Source organism: Odontomachus brunneus, unplaced genomic scaffold, assembly GCF_010583005.1.
Source record: "Odontomachus brunneus isolate Ranch 3 - 2012 unplaced genomic scaffold, Obru_v1 Obru_scaffold_015, whole genome shotgun sequence".
Classification (NCBI taxonomy): Eukaryota; Metazoa; Arthropoda; class Insecta; order Hymenoptera; family Formicidae; genus Odontomachus; species Odontomachus brunneus.
The window spans coordinates 861,692-888,623 of record NW_022639465.1 but is presented as its reverse complement, the minus strand read 5'-3'; the positions used below and the strand labels follow the sequence as shown (position 1 = coordinate 888,623).

General features: G+C 35.8%; 3 protein-coding genes across 10 annotated transcripts in view; all 3 read right to left on the bottom strand.

Annotated features, from left to right (window-relative positions):
- The window catches only part of LOC116841281 (G-protein coupled receptor Mth2-like), a 20,249-nt gene extending 15,659 nt beyond the window's left edge, over positions 1-4,590 (bottom strand). For 2 of the 7 annotated variants that reach the window (XM_032809025.1, XM_032809031.1), the window contains exons 1-2: positions 4,491-4,590; positions 2,405-2,492 (exon numbers count right to left, since the gene is read on the bottom strand). The gene's annotated coding sequence lies outside the window, so the exon portion shown is untranslated. The other 5 variants (XM_032809029.1, XM_032809027.1, XM_032809026.1 and 2 more) reach the window with 5 other exon arrangements.
- A 4,864-nt stretch (positions 4,591-9,454) lies between these two features.
- Positions 9,455-10,301, bottom strand: LOC116841402. The gene is made up of 2 exons (XM_032809284.1): positions 10,215-10,301; positions 9,455-10,085 (listed from the first exon to the last, which is right to left on the bottom strand). The coding sequence occupies exons 1-2, from the start codon at positions 10,219-10,221 to the stop codon at positions 9,643-9,645; spliced, it is 450 nt and encodes a 149-aa protein (XP_032665175.1). The 5' UTR covers positions 10,222-10,301; the 3' UTR covers positions 9,455-9,642.
- Positions 10,302-11,913: 1,612 nt separating this feature from the next.
- On the bottom strand, positions 11,914-26,342 carry LOC116841378 (G-protein coupled receptor Mth2-like). Of its 2 annotated transcripts, none has more exons than XM_032809211.1 (6): positions 23,632-26,342; positions 21,310-22,312; positions 18,953-19,031; positions 16,257-16,462; positions 15,074-15,239; positions 11,914-13,341 (listed from the first exon to the last, which is right to left on the bottom strand). In XM_032809211.1, the coding sequence occupies exons 2-6, from the start codon at positions 22,241-22,243 to the stop codon at positions 13,095-13,097; spliced, it is 1,632 nt and encodes a 543-aa protein (XP_032665102.1). In that variant the 5' UTR covers positions 22,244-22,312; positions 23,632-26,342; the 3' UTR covers positions 11,914-13,094. The 2 variants fall into 2 exon arrangements, with proteins under 2 accessions (XP_032665102.1, XP_032665103.1); XM_032809212.1 differs by having other exon boundaries at positions 13,194-13,341; positions 18,953-19,005.
- Between the last annotated feature and the right edge of the window lie 590 nt (positions 26,343-26,932).

Genomic DNA, 26,932 nt, shown 5'->3' with positions numbered 1-26,932 from the left:
CCCAGCAAACACAGAACATAACTGTGATATAACACAGGAGTAACATGTAATATAACTGCTGTTATACATTATTAATATTGAGGTTACTTAATTTCTTTTATAACTGCGATATAACTATATTATAAAACTATTATGTTATGTTATTTACTGGTTAAGTTACATCAACAATATAACAGCAACATAACTTTAATATAACATGTTATATAAGAAGTCTAATGTTTGCATTAAATTTCAGTTGTGCAATATTTTTATACACAAATGTAAAATTATATTTTAGGTGTTTTTCGTATATAAAATGTGATATTTTAATATATGCTAGGATCGCTATCACGATAAAACTAGAGTTCTTACAAAGAGTCTAATCATAACCTTACTCTGTCAAAGTATTGTGAGAGAGAAAGAAGGAATATTCTCTCTCTTTTGCGAGTTGTAGGTTAAAATTTGATTACTGATACAACATTGTATCAATATTAATTATATTGTGATTGTCGTATCAAACATTTACCAACAAATGTGTCATAACATTTTTTGAACGATATAAGAATATATTGTAAATATTATTTATCAAGAGAGAGATATCGTTACGGCGCATCAGCATCACCAGTTCCCGGACGATCATTGAGAAGTTAAGCATTGAACAACATGATCTAAAAATAGGTGCCCGCCTGACATAGGATCGAAACCACGCGAGTTTTACGAATAATTGAAATAATACGGAATATGAAATGTCAGTATTTTTTTATTATTTAAACAAAATAATCATACATTATCACTTATCTGAATTATACTAATGAATAAATCGTTGGAATTCAACAAAAAAATATGTGTTAATTTGCTAACAAATAACATATAACTTTTATATAACTTTTTAGTCACATGTTACTTTTATGTTATATTCACGTTATATAACTGTAACACGTGTGAGTAGGAAATTACAACGAACATCTATATAACCTACTACATACATGTTACATTGCATGTTACATTCCGTTTCATCATGGCAATGTAACTGTTATATATCTGTGTTTGTTGGGAGGGAATGTAGAACAAAAGTAAAGAGTTTTTTAATAATATAATTGACCCTAAAGAATCGATTAAGCTCACCTAGAACTTCATAAGTTTAGCCGTCATAGTAAAACAATAAATCATGCCTCTGATCAACGAGATGTTTCGCGTAAATATACACGGTCCGTCTCGCCGCCCGTGCGCGTCGCTTCGCTTATGCGTGCACTTGGCGCGAGACATTACTATGTCTCTTGATTGGCTGATGTCACTTAACATGAAAAATTTACCGCGAATGTGAGATACGTGAGAACTTACGGGAATAAGTTTTTTGCGTTACGTAATAATTTAGTCACGGTTAAATATAAGCGATTATGCAAGCACGTAATTTTGAATGAGCTTCTCTCGAGTTCCGGGATACAATTATTTCTGGTAAATTTTAACCGATCAGCGATGTGAGTTAAGTGTTTCTTTGGCTTGTCCGATATATTCTATGATACTTATAAATCTCACTAATAAAGATTCATTTCTCAATGAGTAAAAAATTATTGATGAAACGTTATTGCAACAATACCCAATGGTGTAGAACGTTTTCTAATATGTAGTTTTTATATTGTATCGATAGCATTACAAATGACTTCGCTACTTCGATATTTTTAGAACTTTTTGCAATATTAAATAAAATCATATTACCGTTCAGCAATATCTTTAGGATATTTTTAAAATATGAAGCAGAAATGCACGAAAGATACATGCAAAATCCATATTTCAGGGTGTTACTTTGCAATGTTCTCTGTTCACTGGGTTTATTATTAGTCTTCGCCACGAACTTGGTAACAAGAATTAGGAGCCATTACGAAATAATCACGAGATGGATGTGATGTGCAGCAGAAAGCTGACACGAGTTAGGCGAATTAAAGTACCACCAGATATTTATCGCGTTTGGAAGCGCAATTACTTAGAATTGTTTCTACCTCCAGATAGAAAGACGACAGGGTAACATTTTCTCCGCGGCAACACTGTCTTCCCACGATCCCTGTGATTCCTCGGACATGACGCCTTCGACGGCAGTCGCGGTCAGGATCGCGAGAGACACGACGAACATCATTCTCAGATACTGTTCCATTCTATACTAATTGGTGAGGTTGCTAACGGTCGGTATAATCATCGTCGGTCCTGTGTTATCGCACCGCGGAAACTTACTTACGAAAGTACCACAAAGAACGTGAGACGAAGAAGAAAGGGAAAAAAATAGGTCAAGACGACTCCCCCGAGAATGCCAAGCCTCTCTGGAGAGACGCCCCATAACGATAATAATATAATATACACAATCGATCTAATTACTTTGTTAATCTAAACCGTTAATCCCACCACCGTTAGTGCGTGAATCGAAAAACCAAACCTCGAGCAGCCGGGGGGCGATGTGATGGCGGATGATGGAAACTAATCCGTGTTGTCAAAGAGAGTTGCACGCGTACCTGCTACGGCATCTTTGCGAATGAAAAATATAGTTTGTTACAAAAGAAATCATGTCTAATTAGGAATACAAAATGTGAGACTGAATTGAACTTGAACCAAAAGTGACTCTTTCTTCCTACCCCCTCCTCTGCCCCGAAAGATATCGTGTGCCCGCACACAGGAAAATATCATTCTGCTGCTAAAGAAAGTGATTGTATAGTTTATTTTCCTTCTTTTGAGTTACGATTATCTTCAGCAAAGAATATTTTCTTGATAACGTGCTAATTAAAATATATTTAAAGGCCTTTACGGAACTATGACATTATTCTAGAAGTGTCAAAGTGATGATTAAAATTTCGATCTGAGCCATTTATCACATCGGTGGAGTGCTGTTTTGCTTTTGAATACTTCTCTACTGATCACTTCGCAAGTTGTACTCGGATTTCTGAATTCCTATGCGCATATTTCGATTAATGACCGTGCTTTAATTACAGTTTTCTAGACGAATTGCACGTGAATTGCCATAATTTTGCAATAAATTGCGATAAATTTTAACTATCATTTTGGTACTTCTGGAATAGTTTCGTGAAAGTAACTAAATCTTTAAAGTAATTAAAACATAATATAGAGTAATAGACAAAATACCAAATTTCTAAAATTCTAATAAATTTACAGATGTAATTTTTCTCTCAGCACTTATGAAAGCATTCTTTATTGATTGATATCAAAATTCATTTATTTGGCTCTGGACTAAAGAGAACGGCTCTTTGTCAATAAAATACTCCCAGATAGCACAATGTCCAAACTCGGGTCATAAGACGTCTTTAAGACAGCTTCAGGACATCTTTATGACAAGTTTATAAGGTATTGTCTTAAAAATGTCTTAAAGACGTCCTAAAGACGTCTTATGATTCGATTTTGGACATTTGAGGGTCCGGGACTCATTATTCTTAAAATATATTTATATAAATTTAATAAAAGCTTATTTGCATGCACTCAAAAGACGAACTCATTCTTTTGACAAGAATATTATAAAACTTTATTGAAGAAAAATTTGGTTCCACTATTAGAACTAAGAATGTATTTTGAGTGAATTTGATGTTCATGAAATGAACGTATGATAGATTTGCGGATGTACAAACTTTAGAAATACTTGAAACAAGTCACTTTTAAATGCAGTATGTATTTTTCTGTGTGCGTAGATATTTTGCGAATAAAACGAATCTTTGTCAAAATGTAATTCGGTATCGCTAGTGATTTATACATAACAATAATTCGAATCACTACTCTGTAATTTTTAACAAGAAACGTCTTACCAGTATCATCTCTTTCTGCTGATAACTAAAATGCACAAGTAAAGGCTATTTTGCGTTCGAAAATGATTGTTGTTTGCACGAAATATCATCATGTGTGAATAAGTGATCAGCAAGTATCGACATAGAGTATTCAAGCGTAGTTTGTGGTTTTGCTGTATTGTGATAATGCTTAACAACATCTAATAGCAACCAGTATATCGGCTGATATTGCAGACACTTGACTAATCGGCGTCATTTTAACCGGTTTATTAAATAATCAAAATGAATAATTTATAAGAAAAAGAAAAACATCGTTACCTGTGATATGCTGACATAAAATTATACCCTACTATTGTACGTATTGCAAGAACTCTATTTTGATAATATTCACTCAACAATTTAATCCGGCTGGGAGTGTTTGTAAAAGAGGGCGTATTTCTTGCGCGGATGCAACGTTAAGTTACCAAACAATGGAACTTTTTCCTCAAAACATCGCTGAATTATTTTTACACGCATTATAATATCACATTACAGTTTTGCGCGTTTGTTCGAGAAGAGAACGAAAAGATCGAAGGAGAAAGCATCAGTTGTCGCGTATTATTTTTTTTCTCGTTTCACGTGATTGTTTCACGAGTCGTAATACGGAAAATCCGTACAGATCAAATATGGTACTGTTATCGGTGACGATTGCGTTGACTTTCGGCTATCTCACTGAACGATAAAAAAAGCCGATACCTCGTGGCTTCACGACTTCTTCCCACGAAGTGCGAGTGCGGAACGAGCGCGAGAAACGCGTGTTCTCGCGCGAGCAGCGATGCGAGACTAAGGAACGAATCGTCATCGACAGCACTAGGAAAGTAGCCTACCTGCTGTGAATGTATATACAGGGCGGCTCGGCCAACAATCTTTTCGAGATGATAGCTTCGCCAATCCGACAGCCATATAAATTTAGACGTCTCGGCATTTAGATATTCAATGCTCGAATGAAAATCCATTACGGTTTCGAGAGCACGACGAAACCTGAGAATAGATTTACGGTATGGATGAGCACGATAGAAGACAAGCCTAACGAAGACACCAACTGAGACATACTGGTATGTATTGTCGAAAGACTCAAACTCGATATCTCCGGAAGCGATTAATCGATGTCGCAGAAGCAGAGAAAATCTCATTAAACCCTGGAATAGATATTGCAATCTGATGTCATCATCAAAGGAAATAGAAAATAGGATAAAAAAATACTCAATTGAAATCTGAAAGTGTATTGAGAGAAACGAATATGATAAAACGCTCAATAACCGATATTCTTAGTTTTTGGCATTTTTACAATTTCAATTTGATCGAATATTAAGGCGTATTTAACAGAGAAGTTAATAAATATATTAATAAATCTCCATACGCACATATCTTAACCACTTTGCTCGTCAAGAAAATCAGCATTACCGACCCAAAAATGGCAAGATCTAAATACTGTTTGATTTTTAAAAAAGTCAGTACTAAAGTACTTTTCGAGTCGCTGAATACAAATTTGAGATCAAAATTTAAAAGTTCAAGTTAATGTCAGATTCGAAATCTGACGACTTTAAAAACCTCCAGGAATCGAGTTCCATTCAAATCAAGTCACTTTTCGTATTTTGATTCGCCATATTGAATCTGCCATCTTGAAATTTCGAAATTTTAAACTATGATTCGAAATCAGTGACTCTAAAAACTCCTGAGTACCGAGTTTCATCCAAATCAAGTAATTTTTCCATTTGGTCCGCCATATTGGATCCGCCATCTTGGATTTGACAAAATTAAACTTAGATTCGAAAGCAGCGACTCTCAAATACCAAGTCTCATCATAATCACTTTTCGCATCTTGATCCGCTATATTTTATCTGCTATTTTAAATTTTTAAATTTAGTGTTCAGATTCGAAATCAGCGACCCCAAAAACCCCTGGGTACTGAGTTTCATGAAAATCTTGCTAACGGGAAAAAAAAATAAAATTAAGTGCGTATTAGTGCGTCAATGTCATTTTTGGTACATCCTTTATTTGACACAAAAGTGCGTCAATGCCAACGAAGTGGTTAATATTTAGTAAAATAGCCGGCACTCTCGGTTTTTAGTACTTTTGCGGATTGGATTTGATGAGATTTTATAAGGCGATATGGGAATTAAAAAAAGGAATCATTAAATAAATAATGAATCCCTATGCATGCATCTTAATATTCAGTAAAACCTACGCAAAAGTGCCGAGAAGTGACAGACGCCACAACATGTGCCGACTATTAGACTTTTCATACCTTGCTTTTATCCCATCCTATATGTACCGTTCCTTTCAGCATGAAAACAAGCAGCAGATATGCGAAAATCGGTTCGCCGGTATCTCACACATGTTTAGTAGTGGGGAGATCATTAACATTTGTTTTACGGGAAATCGAAGATAGGGTTGTCTCAAACGGCAGCGGCTAGGATATCCCAGTTCCGACTTTTCTCGAAACGAGACGAATTTCCTTGGTCGTATTGATCGTATTTCACGGGGTCGCCATTCCTACATGTTGGCGCGGATCGAATGCCAAGAATTAAATCGTATGAGGAAGTGCAGACAGACGTTTGAATCATTCGTAATCGCTGCGATATCAGAATCGCGCGCTCGGCAAAACGTTCCGCTGTTTCACGCAACGCGACGTTTATGTCTTACGCAATGAACTAGGTGCTGATTGCTAGTTGTTGCGCATAATAATGCGCAAAACAATGCTCATAAGTATAATTATCTGCATACAAATGAGTTGATATGAAATTATTCCTGTTGTTACTAGTTGAAATAACTTGTTATGAAAATCGCAATCTTTGGTGCCCTCGGCGAGGTTTTGAAACCTGAAATTTTATATCTTACTTTACACTACAACGGATCTATATTTTTACACTATAAAAATATTGCCGCCAGTCCTCCGTTTTTCGCTATTATGTATGCGAGTCCGTGGTTATACACAGACGAATTTCTTAATATGTATGATCTTCTTGACATTAAGTGTCTGCTTGATAATAGTAGCAATTGTAGTAATCCTTGTAGTAATCCTTGTAGTAATCCTTGTAGTAATCCTTGTAGAAGGTATGGAAAAAAGAATAATAAAAAATATAAAGAACTGAGCGTTGGACAAAGGAAAAGTTGAAAAACGCAAGGATTACAATCGAACAGAACATCAATACTGAAAGAGATATTATTTGTAACAACCGTCCGGCTCACACATAACATCAAAATCTATATTATTGTTACTAAAATGTTACTGCAATGTTTACAATAAACTAGAACACCACATAGCGCGCGCTTCACGCGCGCCACTTTAGCTTTTTCGTTGTATTTATAATTTATATTATAACATTCGTTTTTACAAATTATATTCTCAGCAAACAATGTTATATGTAACTAATATGTATGTTACATATACATGTAACATTGTGTTTGCTGGGATTACAATAAATATCAAATTTAGATGACGCGAACAACACACCCTGATCTGTCACTGCGGCTAACAGCTGTAAGCGGCACGAAATCAACTGCGACGGGATCGAGACAATCGAGACGGTCGAGACGGCCAATTAGCGCCGCGGAAAAGAGGCTTCACCTACTTCGATACATTCGAGATTTAGTTAACACGCACTTTTTCTGATAGGATTAAATTTTTTGCCATATATAATTATTTTCTTTACCGTAGAATAACACGTTAATATTACTAAAACATTAACTTAAAATAGTGACTCCCTGGGAAAAAGAGGATATGGATTTTATCCATATATAGCTATATATATAATCATATAATAATTATATAGGGTGTTTTAGATCACCTTCATAATCTCTTGTGAGGACGTAGAGCGGATTGAGATGAACACAAAAGTTCCATATCATTTTGCGATATTTGCAATAAATTTCAAAATTAATTAAAAAAGATTGGTGAATAATCACGTGCGATATAGTAGATGAGCTACAGTGGCGCCGTCTGCCATCGTATACTTATACATTAAATCAAACTGAATAAAAAAGCCCTATTATTTTGCAAATGACCACATAGATTTGTAGGTATTAATTAAAGAAAATTTGTACATTATGATACACAATTATATAGCAATGCACTCTGGACTGAGGTGCAATGCACTGCAGCTCATTTCTGTTATAATGTCTCTAGGTTATGATGAACATCGCTGCCATCTTCAGCAATAAAATTAGAAGCTTCTAGAATATAATGTTGATGCAGTATTCAGGGTTGAGTAGTAACTTTTAAAAAAGTTAAAAGTTTAGTTAGAAGTTAAAAAGTTAGTAATTTTTAATTCAACTTACTTAAGTTTAAATAAGTTTACTTTTAACTTAAACTTAGTTAATTTTTATGTATTAACTTTGACTTTTTTTACTTTTTTCAGTTACGTTAATTTATTTTATCAATATTAAAGTTATATCAATATTAGAGTATCCCAGAATTTTTTCAGATTTTTTAGATGAGTTTAACAAAAAAATGTTACAGGACTTAAAGGGATCACCGCAAATGGCGTTAGTAAAAAACATAATGCAAACGGAGGGTTAAAAATATTTCATGTTTCTACATAAATACATATATTTACATTGCCTTTAGCTTGAACGGAAAGTTTTTTTGGCTTACGCAACAAGTCGTCATATTCAACCAACAAAAAGTTCTATATACTGATTTAAAAAAGTATAATTATTTGGATGATTGAAAATAAGGATGATTGAAATATATTTCTGAGGTGACAAAAATTCAAGAAAAAGATGATTTCTTACAAAAATTCTATAATAATCTTTATTATAGGAAAATTGGCGGAAATAATTACAAAATGTCAAAATGTCATAATGACAAAATAAAGTGAAATTGCTTCGTCGTTTAAGCCTAGTATAACGCAGAACAAAAAGATCTCAGTTGGAACAAGAAAGGAAGCATGTGTTTTCTCTTGACGTCGGGTGCTGTCAAATCGATTTTTTTTCGAATTTTCAGAGAACGAATAATCTTATGAGTCTCATACTCTAAAACTATAATTCTTAAGCCTAGAACAACTCAGAACAAAAAGATCTCAGTTGGAACAAGAAAGGAAGCATGTGTTTTCTCTTGACGTCGGGTGCTGTCAAATCGATTTTTTTTCGAATTTTCAGAGAACGAATAATCTTATGAGTCTCATACTCTAAAACTATAATTCTTAAGCCTAGAACAACTCAGAACAAAAAGATCTCAGTTGGAACAAGAAAGGAAGCATGTGTTTTCTCTTGACGTCGGGTGCTGTCAAATCGATTTTTTTTCGAATTTTCAGAGAACGAATAATCTTATGAGTCTCATACTCTAAAACTATAATTCTTAAGCCTAGAACAACTCAGAACAAAAAGATCTCGGTTGGAACAAGAAAGATAGTATAAGTTTACTCTTGGTCCGATAGACTGTTTGTCAAAAAACTTTTTTTTAATTTTTCGGGCTTATAATTAAACTTATTGATTTGTGCTTTTGGAACAATGTTTGGAACAACTAGAATAATCTATATCGGTATCGGAATGCTTTATTTTCAAAAAATGGGGTGCCAGGTCAAAAACATTTTTTTCATTTTTTGGACTTATAATTCAACTTACGGATTTGTCCTTTTGGAACAATGTTTGGAACAACTAGAACAATCTATTGCAGTATCAGAATGTTCGATTTTCGAAAAGTGGGGTGCCAGCTGAAAAAATCATTTTTTTTGTTTTATTCGAAAACCGTTTCGAATGAAGCAATATCACTTTGGAACAATGTGGTACAAAGTCAGAATAATCTGGAACAACTTTCAAAATTATAAATTTCAAAAAGTAGGGTGCCAACTTCATTCACTTATCTGAAGGTTGACTTTCTCTTCATCGTTATCCTCGTTGAGAGCTAACAACTGATCGGGACAGAGGTTCCCGCCTCTATCAGAACAAAGTGCTCTCTCAGCTCGCCGATATCTCGGATTTCCTTGACCAGTTGTTCCTTGGTCAGGCGCAAAGCCGGCGTTTTGGCGGCGGGCGAGTCGGTGGCAGCGGGATCTTCCCGCGGTATCTTTCCGCACGACGGTTTGTTGCCGAGATCTCTGCGGATGACCTCGTTGCTGCGGCAATATTTCTTGATGCATTTCCTGTGCAGCCTGCAGATGCAGCCATAAGTGAGATTGCCGTCGATCCAGCGCAAGTCGGTGAGGTAGACCTCGCCGTCGTAGGTGAAGTCGGCGTCGCCGTTCTCCAGGAGCACGCTGAGCGACACCGAGCGTGGATCGTCGCGCAGCAGTCCATCGGCGGCTGTAACGGCGGACACGACGGCGGTGATGGCGATTAAAACGTCGTCTACAATATGCGGAGTAAGTTTGGAGTAAGAAGTAAGCCGTATGAATTAACCAATCATAGACGATTATTTTTATAATAATCGACTACGATTAGCCAATTCTTACGGCTTACTTCTTACTCCAAGCTTACTCCGCATATTGTAGACGACTCTTTAATCACCTTCACCGACCACACGCGGCGAAGAGGACCGCTGAATTGAAAGCGGAGCGGACGCGCATCACGACAAACTATCAGCCGACTCCGACGATCACCCGCGACGGCTCCGCTCCGCCCGCATCTGCGTCGGCGGTTGCGCGGCGCCGCGACGCTTTCGTCAATTGCACGCCTCGCTCGCTCGCTCGTTCGTCGTCGTGGACGACGTTCAAGAAGAACCTCGCTTTTCACCGCGCTTTATCGGTATTTGTATAAACGATGCCGGGGAGAAGCGATTGGCCACTCTAGCGCCTCGAAATATGATCGCGATCGATCAATCGGAAGGAGAGGATGAAGGCTTAAAGGTTGTCAAGACTCGCCTACAAACTCGTGAAGTAAGCTCAGCGAATGAAAATTATACTGAGGAGAGATCGGATAAAACGGATCAAGTCTTTGGGAATTTGTTTGCGTTAACTGCAATCGAGTCAAATTAAATAAAAATTAGGCCTGTTCAACAATCTAAACTGAATGACTGGAACTTTTAACTAATAAATTTGGTCAAAAGTAAAAGATTAGTAGAAACTGAAATTTAGTTATATAGATGCTACAAGTGTTTTTTTAGCTAACAAAAAAGATTGATCTAATTGTATAATATAAATAATTTCACCGAAAGGATGAAAGGTAAAGTAAGTCAAACGATATATTGAACTAATAACAATTGGACGTTTGCAAGGTTTGTTTAGCTAGAAGAAGTCATTGTAACAAGTTCCTTAAGATTTTTGAATAAGTTACAATATACAGAGTTCAGTTACACGACTCAGCGGCCATCGGCAGGTTGCGCTAAATATCTCGCTCGCTCGCAGATAAATTCTCGTTGCGGAGAAATATAAGTAGTAAATTAGGCTTCCTCGCTTGAAGCCTAAAAGGGCGTCTACATTGGAAGTAAGCAGTAAGAAGTAGGAAATAAGAATAAGAAATTGATCAATCATAGTTGATTATTCTTCTTACACTCGACAGTGATTGGTCAATTTCTTACTCTTACTTCCTACTTTTTACTACTTACTTCCAATGTAAACGTCCCTTAATGCGTCGTCTACAATGGCAATAGGAGTAGTAGTAAGAAATAAGTAGTAAGCAAATGGGCCAAACACAATCGATAATTCTTGAATCGTGAGAATGGAATTGGTGAATTTGCTTACTGCTTATTTTTTATTATTACTCCTACTGTCATTGTAGAGGACTCATTAGGGTTTGAGCACAAAGATTGTCGCAATCGTTTCCGACAATATCGTAAGTCAGTGTTGGAAGTCAACGCATAAGGATTGACGTGGACGTATGCTGCATCAATCGTCCGATTTTTTTAATCATATTCGATATAACATATGTCAATCCTTGTGCGTTCCGACATCGACTTACGGTTCCTGACTCCTTGCATTGTTTATTTCGTTTCAATGACGTCAGAAGCGAGAAAATGCATGCTAAAAATTCTTGCGACATACGTTGAAATAAAAATATATATCCATAAAGTTACACTTATAATCGATTAAACAAATTTGTAAGATATTCCGTGCACTCCCTTTTTGTTTTAACAATCAACAATTTTTTATAAATTAAAGCAACATACAATTCATCTTCTTAACCTATTTCTCCGCCTATTTCTATTCAGATTAATTTACGATAAATTATTGATTATTAAAGCAAAAGAGGAATGTACGGAATATTTCACAGATTTATTTAATCGATTGCAAGTGTCACTTTATACATATATCTTTTTATTTCAACGTATTTCACAAGAATTATTAACATGCATTTTCTCGCTTCTTACGTCATAAAAAAGGGTAACGATTTATATTATTGTTACTGTTATATTAACGATTTATATTATTGTTACCGTTATCGGAAAAACGATAACGGTAACAATAATAACGTTACAAGTAACGAGTTATTTCTCAACTCTGCAAATAATATAAAATAGTTTTACGAAAATAACGTTACAACAAACAAAATATTGTTCGATATTTAATATAAAAGTTCATTTACCTCAAAAGGCACTTATCTAAACTAATGTATTTTTTTACGAGGCGCTTTAGCAACGCGAGTGTTGTGCTATTAGTGTTGTGTCGCCAGATACCCTGTATAAAGTGAAAAAGAAAAAGATCAACGCGCAATAATATAAAATTTAGCTTTGACTGTAAAATTTGTTATAATCGTGAATATTATTAGCGCTGCCGAAACGCTTTATGAAGAATCGTTTCGACCGCGCTACAACGAGGAAGAGGATGTGCAAGTGCTGCGCTAAGCACCACCTTGTATATTCCGCGCCTCGGACTTTGACCCGGAATGCGCCGGGCTATCATCAAATTTGACAACTTCCTTGTTGCCAAAGCACCCCCTCCGATAAGGCTAAGCAATATTATAAAAGAGCGGAGAAGACTGCCCGCGACAGAATTCTTCCTCCGGTCTCTCGCCCGCGACGTGTGTATCTGTCGCATCTCCCGCGTGTAACCCTAAGTTTCGAGAGTTAATAAATAAACTAAATACTTTTTTACAATCAAGGTTATTTTATTACGCTAACGACTACAATCGTTGGTCGTCCCACCGCCACACACCCTGCCGCGCCCGCAATATTGATCTCGAATCTTTCTCTCTCGCGCCCCAGCAATACGGGGCACGATAAATTACATTACGGCACCATCAAGTATATTGTAGGCTACTGACTGCAATGATTCTGCACGAAAGGAATTCTCTCCTCGCATTACACATTAGGACAGTCGGTCGAATTCTCGTCGGACGAATTCTTCGCGTGGCAGTTCGAATTCTGTACGTAGGGGTTGACCTTCTCCTAAAGTGACACCCCCGTTGTGATGGTGCGCGAGGTTATGTTGTGGCAACCACTGCGCGTTCAGTTTCTGGAGAATATTCCTGACAGCCAAATCTTTTTAATAGTAGCTTCCTGATCTTGTCTTTCCACACGAATACAATGAAGATGATGAGACCGTGCAGAGTGCTCGTCAGATGGCAGATGTACCAGATGGCTCGCGGCGCGCTCTTGAACACCCACGATATTGTCTCCGTGGACCAGTTTACGCCCATCACGATGAACAACTTCAGATACAGGTTGAACCTGTAATATATTTTTCATATTATTTTTCATATTCTTGCGATTACGACACGATCGATTAGTTTTATCGACTACGTTAACGAGGACAGCCTAAATTCAAGTAGTGATATCCGTGCAAGTGCTGTAGTCTATGTTTACATGGTTAGCACGAAAACTAATAATTAAATGAACCTCTGAGAGTTTCAAAATTATAACATCAGGCACGTGAAATGCACAGTCGAATGATGATTTTGCAGATTACAGTGACTATTTCAGTATTTAATTCAAATTGTTTTAAAACTTATAATGCTTTACTATTTACTGATTATAACGATATAACACGGCAATATAAATATAAAATGTTTTTGTATTATATCTATGTTATGTAATATTTTTATATCTAGATATTATATCATTCGTTTTAAATTTAAAAATATATGGCTTAAGATGGCTTTTAGATGGTTTAAGATAATTTAAGATGATTAAATGGCTTTTAGATGATTTAAGATGATTTAAGATGATTAGGTGGCTTTTTTTCTCGTGCGTTGTTCATACTTAAAATATGATGCATTAACATATAAAAAAAAATGATCACGATACGGCAAAACTTGTACCATAGAGTCGACTTTTGTAGTACTGTGTAAACGTAGCTATTATTTTCATTAAAAAGATGTTTCGCGAATACTGCAAAGTGGAACCATTAAAACGAACCACTATCTCTGAAATCACCTAAATGCATTACAATCGCTGAGTTTGATAATCTTGCTATTCACGTATATTCGAGATAATATTCGAGATTTTATCCATGAGGATAAATATTTTTGGACGATCGCGGTTATCTTTAAATAGACGAGTAAATGTTAAAAAGTAACGAGGCAAATTTCAAGTAGAGCTTAAAAGTTTTTCTTAAGAGGTCTTCTAAGAAGTGTGGCTTTCATCCCGCCCTTTTACACCAGGAGCATTCACTTCGATTTTATATTCATTCGTCATTCTTTCGGAATCGTAGACGCTTTCGCATCGTAGGAGGAATCTCGCACCCGCGGTCAAAACGGCGGCGATATGTTTATTTCTTCAGAAGATTTCGTAATTATGAAAGCAAACCACGGCATGACTAAAAATAATCATCATGTTAGGAACGAGGGCCGATCGATATTATGCGAGATCATTCGCAGGAGGCGCTATATCGATGTTATTAATTTTATCAGTTATATGGATTAATGCATGTATCCCCAATAAAAAATTTTTCATACATAATTATATAAAATTATATATAATTTTACATTATTAAATACAATTATGTATGAAATTTGCCCATATATGTTAATATATGTTACTTATATATAATCATGTATAACTTTATACACAATTTCATATATAATTTTACATTATTAAATACAATTATGTATGAAATTTGCCCATATATGTTAATATATGTTACTTATATATAATCATGTATAACTTTATACACAATTTCATATATAATTTTACATAATTACGCATACAAATATATGTAATTATACATATAGTTACACATAATTGTGTATAATTACATGTAATTTTATATTATTATAATTATTATTTACATATAATTATATATAATTTTATATTATTATATACAATTATACATAATTATGTAAAGACAAATTTTATATATATAATTATGCATTTTATATATATTATTATATATAATTATGCATGAAAAATTTTTCATCGGGTCAAGACGATATTGACGACAATGCTCTTTTCAAATACGAACCATTGCTTGTCGTCATCGTGACGTCTGCTTTCCGAGCTTTTCAGCTGATGAGTCGTGTTCTTCTTGTGCCGTACGATCTCCAACGCCGTGAAAATGAACAAGAAGATGTTGCAAATAAGAGTGATACTCATGGGTAGGAAAAAATACAAGCCCCTTGCAACATCCGCTAAAAGTAGAGAATAAATCGTTAGTGTTCATGTTTTATAAATTACACGTGATATGTGTATTCTTCATTTTAATTAATAGTAATAATAATAGTAACTAGTCCAGATAGTCAGAGATGCTGAACATAGCATGCAAAAATTTAACATGGCCTTTGTGTTACAAATGTGTTACAACACATGTATTTAGAATATACTGTTTTAAGAAATACTATTTCACTATACATATATGCCATATATTTTTAAATTTAAAACGTTTAACTTCTAATTACTATAATAATTTCGGATTAATTGCGTCCATTTGCCGGCAAATAAACAGCAATTTTCATGACATCACTTGTCTTTCTTATATACTTTACATACTAACAAAATTCTTGTTATATATAACTTTGTTTACTTGTGCTACAATTTTTAAAACTGAATTCAGTCATTATGTGTCAAAATATCTATCTAAGGTATAATATCAACTTTATTAGTATTTTATAACAACTTTATATATATATAAAATATATAAATATTGTAATATATGATATAATATACGATTTTGTAATAATCTTTGATTTTTTAGATAAAACGATTGTATTTTTGTATCGTTATAATTTTATGAAGCGCGCGCGCGAAACGTATACGCCTTTTGATCTGTAATATTTTGCTATCCTTTATACATATATTATCTTATAATAACGACATAACATAAAAATATAATCATTACATTTTATCTAAGACCGATCGACATTATGAGAAGTCATTCGCAGGAAGCGACATATCAATATTATTAATTCCATCAGTTATATAGATTAATTCGAAAGAAAAATCCGAAAGAACTTTATTACAGAATAATAGTATAATAGTAACTTTATTGTGTGACTTGAATGTAATACAGTTAAAATAAACACGCAAAGGGTGAGGTACTTTTTAGGCCTAAACATACTTATTACAATCAGAGTCCTTGCAGATTTAAGGAGAGTTAGGCGAGACAGGCGCTAACGTTAAAGGAAGACGTTCATTTATGTCGTACTTACTCGCGAACCAACATCTCACGTTGCCAAACTCCGGTCTGATTAAAGTTTTCGATATATCGGGGACGAAATCCATAATGAGACAGATGATAGTAAGGATGAAGGGGCAACCCCACGCGTAAATCGAATACATGATGAACTTCTTTTTCTCCTGTTGCTTCACACTTTTCTCCCGTTGCTTCGCACTTCCTTGTAACGAGCGGAATCCGCTGCAAAATTATTTATAGCTTATAATTATTTATAGCTTATTATTTATAGCATACTAATGAGAAAAACAGGCGCATGTATTACAAATACACGTTAAAACAGTTATCACTTTTGGTCAAGTTTCCCGGAAACCCGACCACTTTAAATGCTTAATCTATTTTCTTGATTCGTGCTAATTAAAAGACGATGAGTCATATGTGATATAGATAATTAATTAGTAAATGAAAATGTAAGCTAAAATACCTAATTATTGACATTAGTCACTTTAACACTTCAGAAAAAACCTGTGGGGGACTACGTTAAAATAATAGCAAAGAAATAGAAAGAAGTTTCCTGTCTATTCAATGATGTGTGACAACTCGACGAATCATTGCACGACAAACCGTTGCACATGATTGTGTAGACAGTAAATTTTTTTACATTTTTTCGTCTATTTTTTATATAGCTCTATCAGTTTTTTATGATCAGCATTGCAGTTAAACTTCTTGTCTGCACTTTATGATTCCAAAGGGGAACTTTATAATAAGATTGATAAAAAACCACCGCTGGCCGCAAGAAAAATTAAATTTTTCCAGATATACACTGAGAAAAAAATTTACTAAATTTCAAAAAACGTTTGTTTGGATAGTACTGAAGATATTTGTTTAAATATCTTCAGTACTGAAGATTGTTTAAATTAAGTACTCCCTTGTAACAACGCGAAACGAGGCTTAGCAACAGTCACTCCGTCACCGCACGGTAAGTAGCGGCACGACGTCGGCACATCAAGGAATTTTATCGAAGACAGGTGAGAGATAAAACTTTGCAGTATCCCTACACGCGCGCGAGCGCGCCGCGTAATTAGACGAGGAAGCGAGAAACGCGCGCGGCTTAGCGTGGCTTAGTGTGGACGAATGTGAATTACATTCTTGCGATGGCACTTCCTCGAATTGGACTATCAACGTTGGCGGACTGCGGCGTAACAGCCCGTGTCATCGTACCTTTTTCATTTACATTCGGACTAACAAACGTTTAGCAACTATTGCTTCGACAAAATGCGCGCGTGTGTGTGTGTGTGTGTGTGTGTATGCGTATTATTCGTGCGGAAATTCGTCGCTTTGAAGTTGCATTAAGAATACACGGGCACAAATTTGAACGAGGTATCCGATCAGCACGTTTCCTATTACGTGCCAATACCTGTTAGCGATATAGCCTTTGATTTTTGCCGTTACAGCGAATGTTGCCTCTGCCAAAATTGCTGCTCCGATCGGCCGGCGTGAGGAGATCAAAATTAACTCGAGCTATGTTTGCGGTATATACGCGCGCCGATCAAGTACCGGATATTAATTCGCGTCTTGTCGCTATCAATTTCCCTCCGATGTTCGTCAATTATCAAATTTCTCTCCCTCAAAAGCGCGCCGGATCGAGTGGCGCCTGTGAAATATTTGGTGAATCGATTAACCCATTTCGAGCTCGAACCATTTCGACCTGCTTGCGAATGCTTTATTTTCGTTAACGCGTAATTAATGTCATGCTTGTAATTAATTAAATATATAACAAGTACAAAATAGATAATATGATATATATACTGAGAGAAAAATACCTCAAAAATAGTAAACATCTGTTTATCATTACTAATGATATATTTACTTAAATCTAAACTCTTTTATATATATAGACTAAACAATTGCTTTCATGGAAAGCTAAAGTTTTTTTTAAGATTTAAAAAAAAAATGTATATTTCTTTAATTGAAAAATATTATAAATAACAAAGTAAAGAGAGTACAGCGTGATAGCACAAACAACAACTTAAAAAAATAAAAATCGAATATTAATATTAAAATCTGTTCCTATATTTATTATATATCTCATTCGAATGTTGTAATTATTTAAGTATAATTTTATTTGATATTTATTTTATATAGAAATATAATATTAAAGAAATGTTTTCTGATGTTGATATTCGTGAAATTGTACGAAATGGAAATTTGTTTGTGAGGCTACTTTATGGCAGAATGAAGGATCAGAAATTAAATCGGCGATGGGGTCAGAAAGTGCGACATCGGTATTTTCAGAGGATCGAAATCATCGGCAGTGAACTAGTATTTTTAAATATATTAACTTTGTGGTCATTTTTACATCTATTTATATATATACTTACAAAGCAGACGTATCTTATGCAGAAAACATTAATTCACGCGATAGAACTATTTGTTATCAATTTCACCTGATATTGCTTCCATAAATAAAGAATTAGTATCCTTACTGTTCTTAAAAGATCGATAAGTTGGTCGTTTACCTTATTCAAATGTTATCTCACGAGGTAACTGGTATTCAAATTTCTTACACAAAACGTTCTATCATTTTAGTATCCAGTTTCAAGGCGTTTTAGAAATACTGCGAAGGTCACACATTCACATATACGCATCACGATCACCGTGATTTGACTGCTTAAATACAACTCAACAAAATTGCGAGATGAAGTATATAGCTCAAGGATACTTTGCACTTACCCAAACATCCACCAAATGTCGAAGCACATCACGTTCAGCCAGAATACGTTTGCCTGTAACAAGAAGTAAAGGACGAAGGCTGAAACAGAAATAAATAGCGTCTCAAAATCAAACTACATTGAAGTGCAAGAAAGTCTTGCGGTTATTATTGGACCGTGAAAACTACACTGTATATTCTTCCTTTATATCGGAAACTCATGGGAAAAGATCGCGATAAATATGTAACAAGTGCGTGCTTACATCAAAGAAAAAGAAATCTTTCATTAGAGATATATGTATCTTGCAAAGTTACGATAAGAAAAAGAAGAATCTATGTTGATGCATTTATGTCAAAAGATTTGTCGTTTTTCTATTAAATTCTCCGAAAAAATTTGGGTATTAGGAGGAAAATAAGAAAGTCCTCGTTAGATGTCTGAAAGAATACCGAATCGATGTTATCCATTTTACTTGTACCCCTTATTAATTCCTCGAAATTGGATAATTTCGTGTTCTATTGACAAACACGACAAACCTTTCATACCAATCTAACACATTTCTGTACAGCACACACTCGAAACTGAAATTTCATCTATTATTTATTCCCGTACTATTCTGAATTTCTTGGAGTAAAATTTTATTTCAAATGAAATAAAAAGTGGTAGTATTTTCATTCAAAACGATAGTGAAAATATTGCCGTTCGAAATAGCAAGAATGAGTGTTCTACTCGAACTTTGAGTGGATTGTGACTTCACACGAGCGAGTGTTTCAATCGATTAAAACGAATACCTGAATACCTCAACAAAAAATGTATATAATTATATATAAATTATATATAAATTATATAAATTATATATAATTATATAATTATATATAGGATGTTTTCTAAATATACTAGGATTTATAAACGCCTTTACACTTCCGGTATCTGGAGAATTTGACTTTTTTGATCTGGCGCATCTTTTCTCAGTAAACGTGAATCGTGATTGTTAGTTACTGAAAGAACCAACGACTAACAGTCACGATTCATGCTTACTAAGAAACGATGCGCCAGATTGAAAAAGTCCAATTCTCCAGATACCGGAAGTGTAAAGGCATTAATGAATCCTAGTGTACATGTTAAAAATGCAGGAGATAATTCTTCTTATGAAAATTAAAAAAAAAACATTCATATAAACATATGTCTTAAAATGCTTAATTTTTAAGATACATCCAGTAAACATGATAATGTCAAATAACATTTTAATGATGCATTACTGTCATTTCTTACATCAATAATATTCAGTCATTGATACATTATTTGACGTCCTGCTATTTGAATATTACTCGAAAGTAGTAGCTGAAAAGTAAAATTATTTTTTTACGAATAAAAAGACAACGATAAAACAAAAATTCAAATTTTCTTACTTTTTAAGTAAAAAACTATGTAAGTAAAAAAAAGTAATATTTTATTCAAGTAATATTTTATTCAATTTTATTCTGTCAAAGATGAAACACATTTTCTTCGATAATGGTGCGTGCTAGCGAATTTTAATAAAAATACTTTTTTTGTGTACAAGTGTCTGAAGATTCTGAAAATAAGACCATATTTGCTCTATCTGTGAGAATTAAAAAAAGTTATGCAAAATAAGAGTAACCATCCCTAATTTACAACCTTTGTTTTCTGGGGACAAAAACCATCTCAAAGTATGATTCATTATTAATAACCATCCTAAAGTATGACCCACTATTAATACCAGATGTTAAATACAAAATTAAACGTTTTTACGTTTGACCGTTGTCTTTTTATCTGCAAAAAAGTCTTTTTCAGCCAACTCTTCCGGGATGTGCATCTCGGAAATGAAACATTTTAGAACCTGTATTTTTATATGTACTTGGAAAACACCTTGTATGTCCCATGTACAAATTTTGTCTCTGTATGGTCATATATTAATCATAAAAGCTCCTTTTATAGAATGTTTTCCTACTTTTATGGAATGTTTTCTTTCTTTCTAACTTACAGTAAATTCTGACTCTATACAAGAAAATATTTCAATCGATCAGAGTGAACACATCTCTGTGACGATGAAATAACATCAGACTCACTCTTGAATTTCGAGTGAAAATACTCGACTTCACTTGACTCCACTCGACAATTCAGAGTGGAGTATTCACTCCGTTTCAGTGAAAAATCACTCGTGTCGGAGTGATTCTACGCTCAATCTGCTTTTCAAGTGAAATCTTACTCCAAGAAATTTAAAAAGGGCTATTCTAAAGCTCTAATTAATTCCTCAGTCATCAGAGAGTAATATACGACGAAGCAAGAGCGAAAATGCAGTTGAGCACAAAGGATATACACGTCAGTTATATCGACCGATTATACGGTCTGTTCAAGTTGTACCCGATCCAATGCAGACTGCATCCGACAAACCGTCAGGCGACATCATCTGGAACGGCACGAGTAATATGTACGCGAGGAATAACGAGCCGATGTATCCGCGAAGTATGTAGCCATACATGTTCCAGAGCTCCGGCAGTATGGTGTACACCACGAAGGTCAACAGCAGGAACGGCAAGGACACGAAGATACCGATGTCTAAGATAATGATACCGGTGAAATCCACGTCCTCCTCGACGGTCGTATTTGCAGTATCGAAGCACATAGTCAGCTCGTATTTGCTCTTATTCATGACAACAGCGAAGCAGTAAGTTGTCGGATCAATGAAGCTGTTCAATAGCGTTTGGTACACAGAACCGTTGGTCATAATTATGTACTCGTCGTCGGGATATAAGGAGGAATTGAGCAAGTAGTGTCCATTGGTACATGGATCTGACACGAACAATGGAAAAACCTCGTCCACTTTCTTGCCTATCTCGTGTACCTCCGGGAAATCATATTCACTGTCATCGGGCGTGCATATGCCTCTGATCATACGATAGCCGAGTTCGCAACAAATTGGTATACAGACTGTGTCATTGCAGATGTTGGAATTCGTTTCGTTCGAATTGCTTCCTGGGCGAAGCTGCGACGTGGTAGAGTTGTCTCCGTCATTGATCTCTGTGGAATTGTCGCGAAGCTCGGCCGGCACATTCTGACTGCCCTTCTCATCGAGGTTCTTCGTGTAGTTGCTGTAAAACTCATGCTGTACCGAGTCCTCGTCGTCCCTCGTGGAATTCTCGTCGTGGTCCCACCTGGTAGTGAGGTTGACGTGAAGCTCATAGTGCACCATGTCATCCTGCTGCTTGTCTGCATAAATGGAATTGCTCTGATTTTCCGCCGCGTAGGCGACCACCAGCAGAAGCGCGCACCATATGATGGGATTTAGCCGACACATCCTCGGTCTTCTACCGCGTACGCGGGAAGGAAGAAACTGAATTGAGTTGGCTTCTTTCTACAACAGTTCCTGTGAAATGTCCAATGACCACAGTGATAACTATGGAAACGAGGATGTGTGTGATACTGTCTATGATTTGGCGGCGACCTTCTCGTCTCGAAGAGCATAATCGCTTTCGCAGCGAGCGCGCGAAAGAGCACTAATAAGGTACCTCGATAATGCAGGTCTTGGCTCAATCTCTAACAGCAATGTGATAGCGAGAAACATTAACCCCTTTGTGAATCGCATGACCTGATGACTCATGGTCTGGTTATGACTTTAGGGAATGCATGGTACAAAGTAGCGAGTATTCGCTTCGGCTGCTTTAATTGTTAAGAGCCTTCAGTGCTCCGGCAGACATGCATTTTCCTTTTATACATTTGCAACTGATGGGATGAGTCAGTACATTCCCGACCGTCGAGAAAATTTCATTCTATCGTCTACTTCAATGTAATCTATTTTAGAGGGAATCTCCGAAGATAAAATCAGTTAATGTGAAGAGACAATTGATCCGATTAAGCTTGCCGTCGATTTTCGTCGAATTCGCGTAAGTTTCAACCAAAGTGTGGAGCGTTTGAAAAGCCTTACATAAAATGTGTTTTCCATATTAGTATTACTTTCTATGTTAGATGAATGATAGAGGCACTATATCGAAAGGAATATATAAAAAGGAAGTATTTTGCACGAAGAGATTTTTATAATAAAAATAGCTATTCAGAATTCTGTAACAAAAGAATTTCTAATTTTCTATTAAATCAATAATTTTAATTAAATTTTAGATCAATTTTTTGCAGTAATTATCTTTTTATCTGGGAAAAAGTTCTCATATAATTGTCTATGAATTTTATCCATATATGTGACCTTATGTATGGATATATATAATTATATATGTCCATACATACAATTTCCTCCCTCCCTTGAACTACACGTTTAGTGTGTCCCGGACTTGGGAGAATAAGAAATCTGAACATCTTATCATGTACAAAAGAAGCCGAAATGCTGTCGAAGCAGTTTAGAAAGTTGTCGCGCTGAACGTGAAGCGATCTCAGCGAGATTTCTAACCACGTTCCATCCTGTGACGCGATCGATGTGTAATACGGCTGTTCGTTATACACAATACGATCATGAATACACTTATATAACAAACTCTGCAACAATACGATCTAGAGAAACGGACAAGACAAACCGTCACATTTCAGGTAACTGAATAGCTCGGCACATAGAGGGTTAATTGCGCTTAAGCGACAGTCTCTCGTCGCGTTCTCAGCAATCCTCACTATCCTTTTTCTCGTTAACGGCGCATTAAACGATTTTAAGGCAGAAGAAGAAGTCGCACGCTATAGATATACCGATTGCGATGCAGCCATCGTATGAAAGCTAATCCTGCAGCATCAGTTGCACCATCGTCAGCATGACGTACGCCACCGACAGGCAGCCGATGTATCCGCGCAACGTCAGGCCGTGTATGTTCCTCATCTCAGGTAGCAGCCAGTAGACGATGAACGTGGCGACCAGGAACGGCACCGAGGTGATCATTCCGTACGAGTAGACGATCTCGTTGTCCTCATCGTCCGGATACGCCTCTTCGCAGAAGAACGCCAGATACTCCGGGTAATCGTAGTTCCGTACTCTAGCCAAGCAGTACTAATCGTAGCTCAGGAGACGATCCTCGTCTATCGCCTCGGGGCGAGTACACGGAGTCGTTCGACAGAATACTATTACTCGTCCTCGTACAGATGCAAATTCAGGCCGTACCGGTTACCTCCGGCACATAGATTCTACACCAGGATGGAGAAGTGCTCGTCGCTCGCGGTGATGTTCGTCGGCGCAAGGTCGACCTCGTAGACCAGCGGCAGCGTCGCTTCCGTCTCGTTCGCGCTTTGCACGCAGTCGTTCCCGGTGAGGAACGTACCGACGCGACAGCATAGCGACAGCCGGGCCTTCCCCGTGCCGTTGGCGTCATCGACTAACGAGTTGATCTAGTCGTGGACTTCGAGGCAATGCAGGCAGACAGTGTTAACCGGTGATTGAGTTGAATTTGATAGAGGAAGCCAACTCGAAGTCGTTGCGGAGTCGATTGAACGGATGAGTGATAATAAGTAACGTATCGTTATATGAATGTTGTGATGCTACTGATATAATATATCGATGTCTTTCTTTCAACATCTCAACTATCTCTTAACTGTAATATTATTCCGATTTTAATGAAACTCAGAGAGAAGTATTTATGTTTTAAAAGGATCATTTCGATTTTATACCCACTATTCCTCTGAAGATAAATATTCAAAACACTACATAGGCAACATATCTCTGGAGCCATATAATTTCAGTCTCCTCTATACGTAAACAAAAATAAAATACGCAAAAAATGACATTCGTAATTGATTCAGTGCATTTATAAAAATGTCTAGATCATTTCTCCTTTTCAACATTCAATAAATAGCCGAAAATTAGAGTAATTTGCAACTTACGTTTTAAACATATCTTATGATTTATGCTACGTTAAGTTTTTACGGTTATTTATTTATTGCTAAAGTAAAAAAAGAGCGTCCGGGTATTTTTTTGTGATGGTGGATGGAAACTAATCCGTGTTGTCAAAGAGAGATGCACGCATACGCGCTACGACATCTTTGCGAATAAAAAATATAGTTAGTTACAAAGGGAAGCATGTCTAATTATGAATAAAAAATGTGAGACTGAATTGAACTTGAACGGGAAGTGACACTTTCTCCCTCCCCCCTCCTCTGCCCCGAAAGGTATCGTGTGCCTGCACACAGGAAAATATCATTCTGCTGCTAAAGAAAGTGATTATATAGTTTATTTTCTTCTTTTGAGTTACGATTATCTTCAGCAAAGAATATTTTCTTGAGATAACGTGCTAATTAAAATATATTAAAGGCCTTTACGGAACTATGACATTATTCTAGAAGTGTCAAAATGATGATTAAAATTTCGATCTGAGCCATTTATCACATCGGTAGAGTGCTATTTTACTTTTGAATCCTTCTCTACTGATCTCTTCGCAAGTTGTACTCGGATTTCTGAATTCCTATGCGCATATTGCGATTAATGACTGTGCTTTAATCACCGTTTTCTAAACGAAATAAATTTTAATTATCATTTTGGTACTTCTGGAATAGTTCCGTGAAAGTAACTAAATCTTTAAAGTAACAAAAATATAATATAGAGTAATAGACAAAAAACTAAATTTCTAAAATTCTAATAAATTCATAGATATAATCTTTACTCTCAGCACTTATGAAAACATTCTTTAATGATTGATCCCAAAATTCTTGTCAATAAAATACTCCCAGACAGCACAATGTTTAAAATCGGGTCATAAGACGTCTTTAAGAAATCTTCAAGACATCTTTAAGACATGTACAAGGTATTATCTTAAAGATGTCCTAAAGACGTCTTATGATTCGATTTTGGAGATTTGATGGTCCGGGATTCATTACTCTTAAAATATATTTAGCATAAATTTAATAAAAGCTTATTGTCATGTACTCAAAAGAAGAACTCATTCTTTTGACAAGAATATTATAAAACTTTGTTGAAGAAAAAGTTGGTTCGACTATTAGAACTAAGAATGTGTTTTGAGTAAATTTGATGTTTATGAAATGAACGTATGATAGATTTGCGGATATACAAATTTTGGAAATACTTAAAACAAGTTACCTTTGAATGCAGTATGTATTTTTCTGTGTGTATGTAGATATTTTGCGAATAAATCGAATCTTTCAGAGTGTAGTTTGATATCGCTAGTGATTTATACATAACAAAAATTCGAATCACTACTCTGATTTTGAGCAAGAAACGATAACAGTGCCATATTTAACAGCGTCAGTTGTCGCGTATTATTTTTTTTTCACGATCGTTTCACGAGTCGAAAATCCGTACAGATTAAATATGGCACTGTTATTGGTGACGATTGCGTTGACTTGTGGCTATCTCACTGAACGATAATAATAGCCGATATCTCGTGGCTTCACGATTTCTTCGTACGAAGTGCGAGAACGGGACGAGCGCGAGAAAACGCGGGTTCTCGCGCGAGCATCATTGCGAGACTACGGAACGAGTCATCATCGACGGTACTAGGAAATTAACCTACCTGCTGTGAATGTATATACAGGGCGGCTCGGAAAGAAATGCAGCTCGGCCAACAATCTTTTCGAGATGGTGGCTTCGCCAATCCGACAGCCATATAAATTTAGACATCTCAGCATTTGGATATCCAATGCTCGAATGAAAAGCCATTACGGTTTCGAGAGCACGACGAAACCTGAGAATAAATTTACGATATGGATGAGGACGATAGAAGACGAGCCTAACAAAGACACCAGCCTGGTGTGTACCGTCGAAAGACTCGAACTCGATATCTCCGGAAGCGATTAATCGATGTCGCACAAGCAGAGAAAATCTCATTAAACCCTAGAACAGATATTGCAACCTGATGCATGATCATCAAAGGAAATAGAAAATAGAATAAAAAATATTCAGTTGAAAGCTGAAAGTGTATTGAGAGAAACAAATATGATAAAACGCTCAATAACCGATATTCTTAGTTTTTGGCACTTTTACAGATTCAATTTGATCGGATATTAAGACGTATTTAACACAGAAGTTAATAAATAATTAATAAATCTC

Bases quoted from the DNA above. Each gene is read 5' to 3' on its own strand.
- LOC116841378 (XM_032809211.1), bottom strand. From the start codon at position 22,243: ATGTGTCGGCTAAATCCCATCATATGGTGCGCGCTTCTGCTGGTGGTC. The intron at 19,032-21,309 runs GTACAACTTGAA...TTTCTGTTTCAG, and splicing joins TGCAGTCTGCATTGGATCGG to CCTTCGTCCTTTACTTCTTG. The intron at 15,240-16,256 runs GTAAGTACGACA...CTCTACTTTTAG, and splicing joins CGTGAGATGTTGGTTCGCGA to CGGATGTTGCAAGGGGCTTG.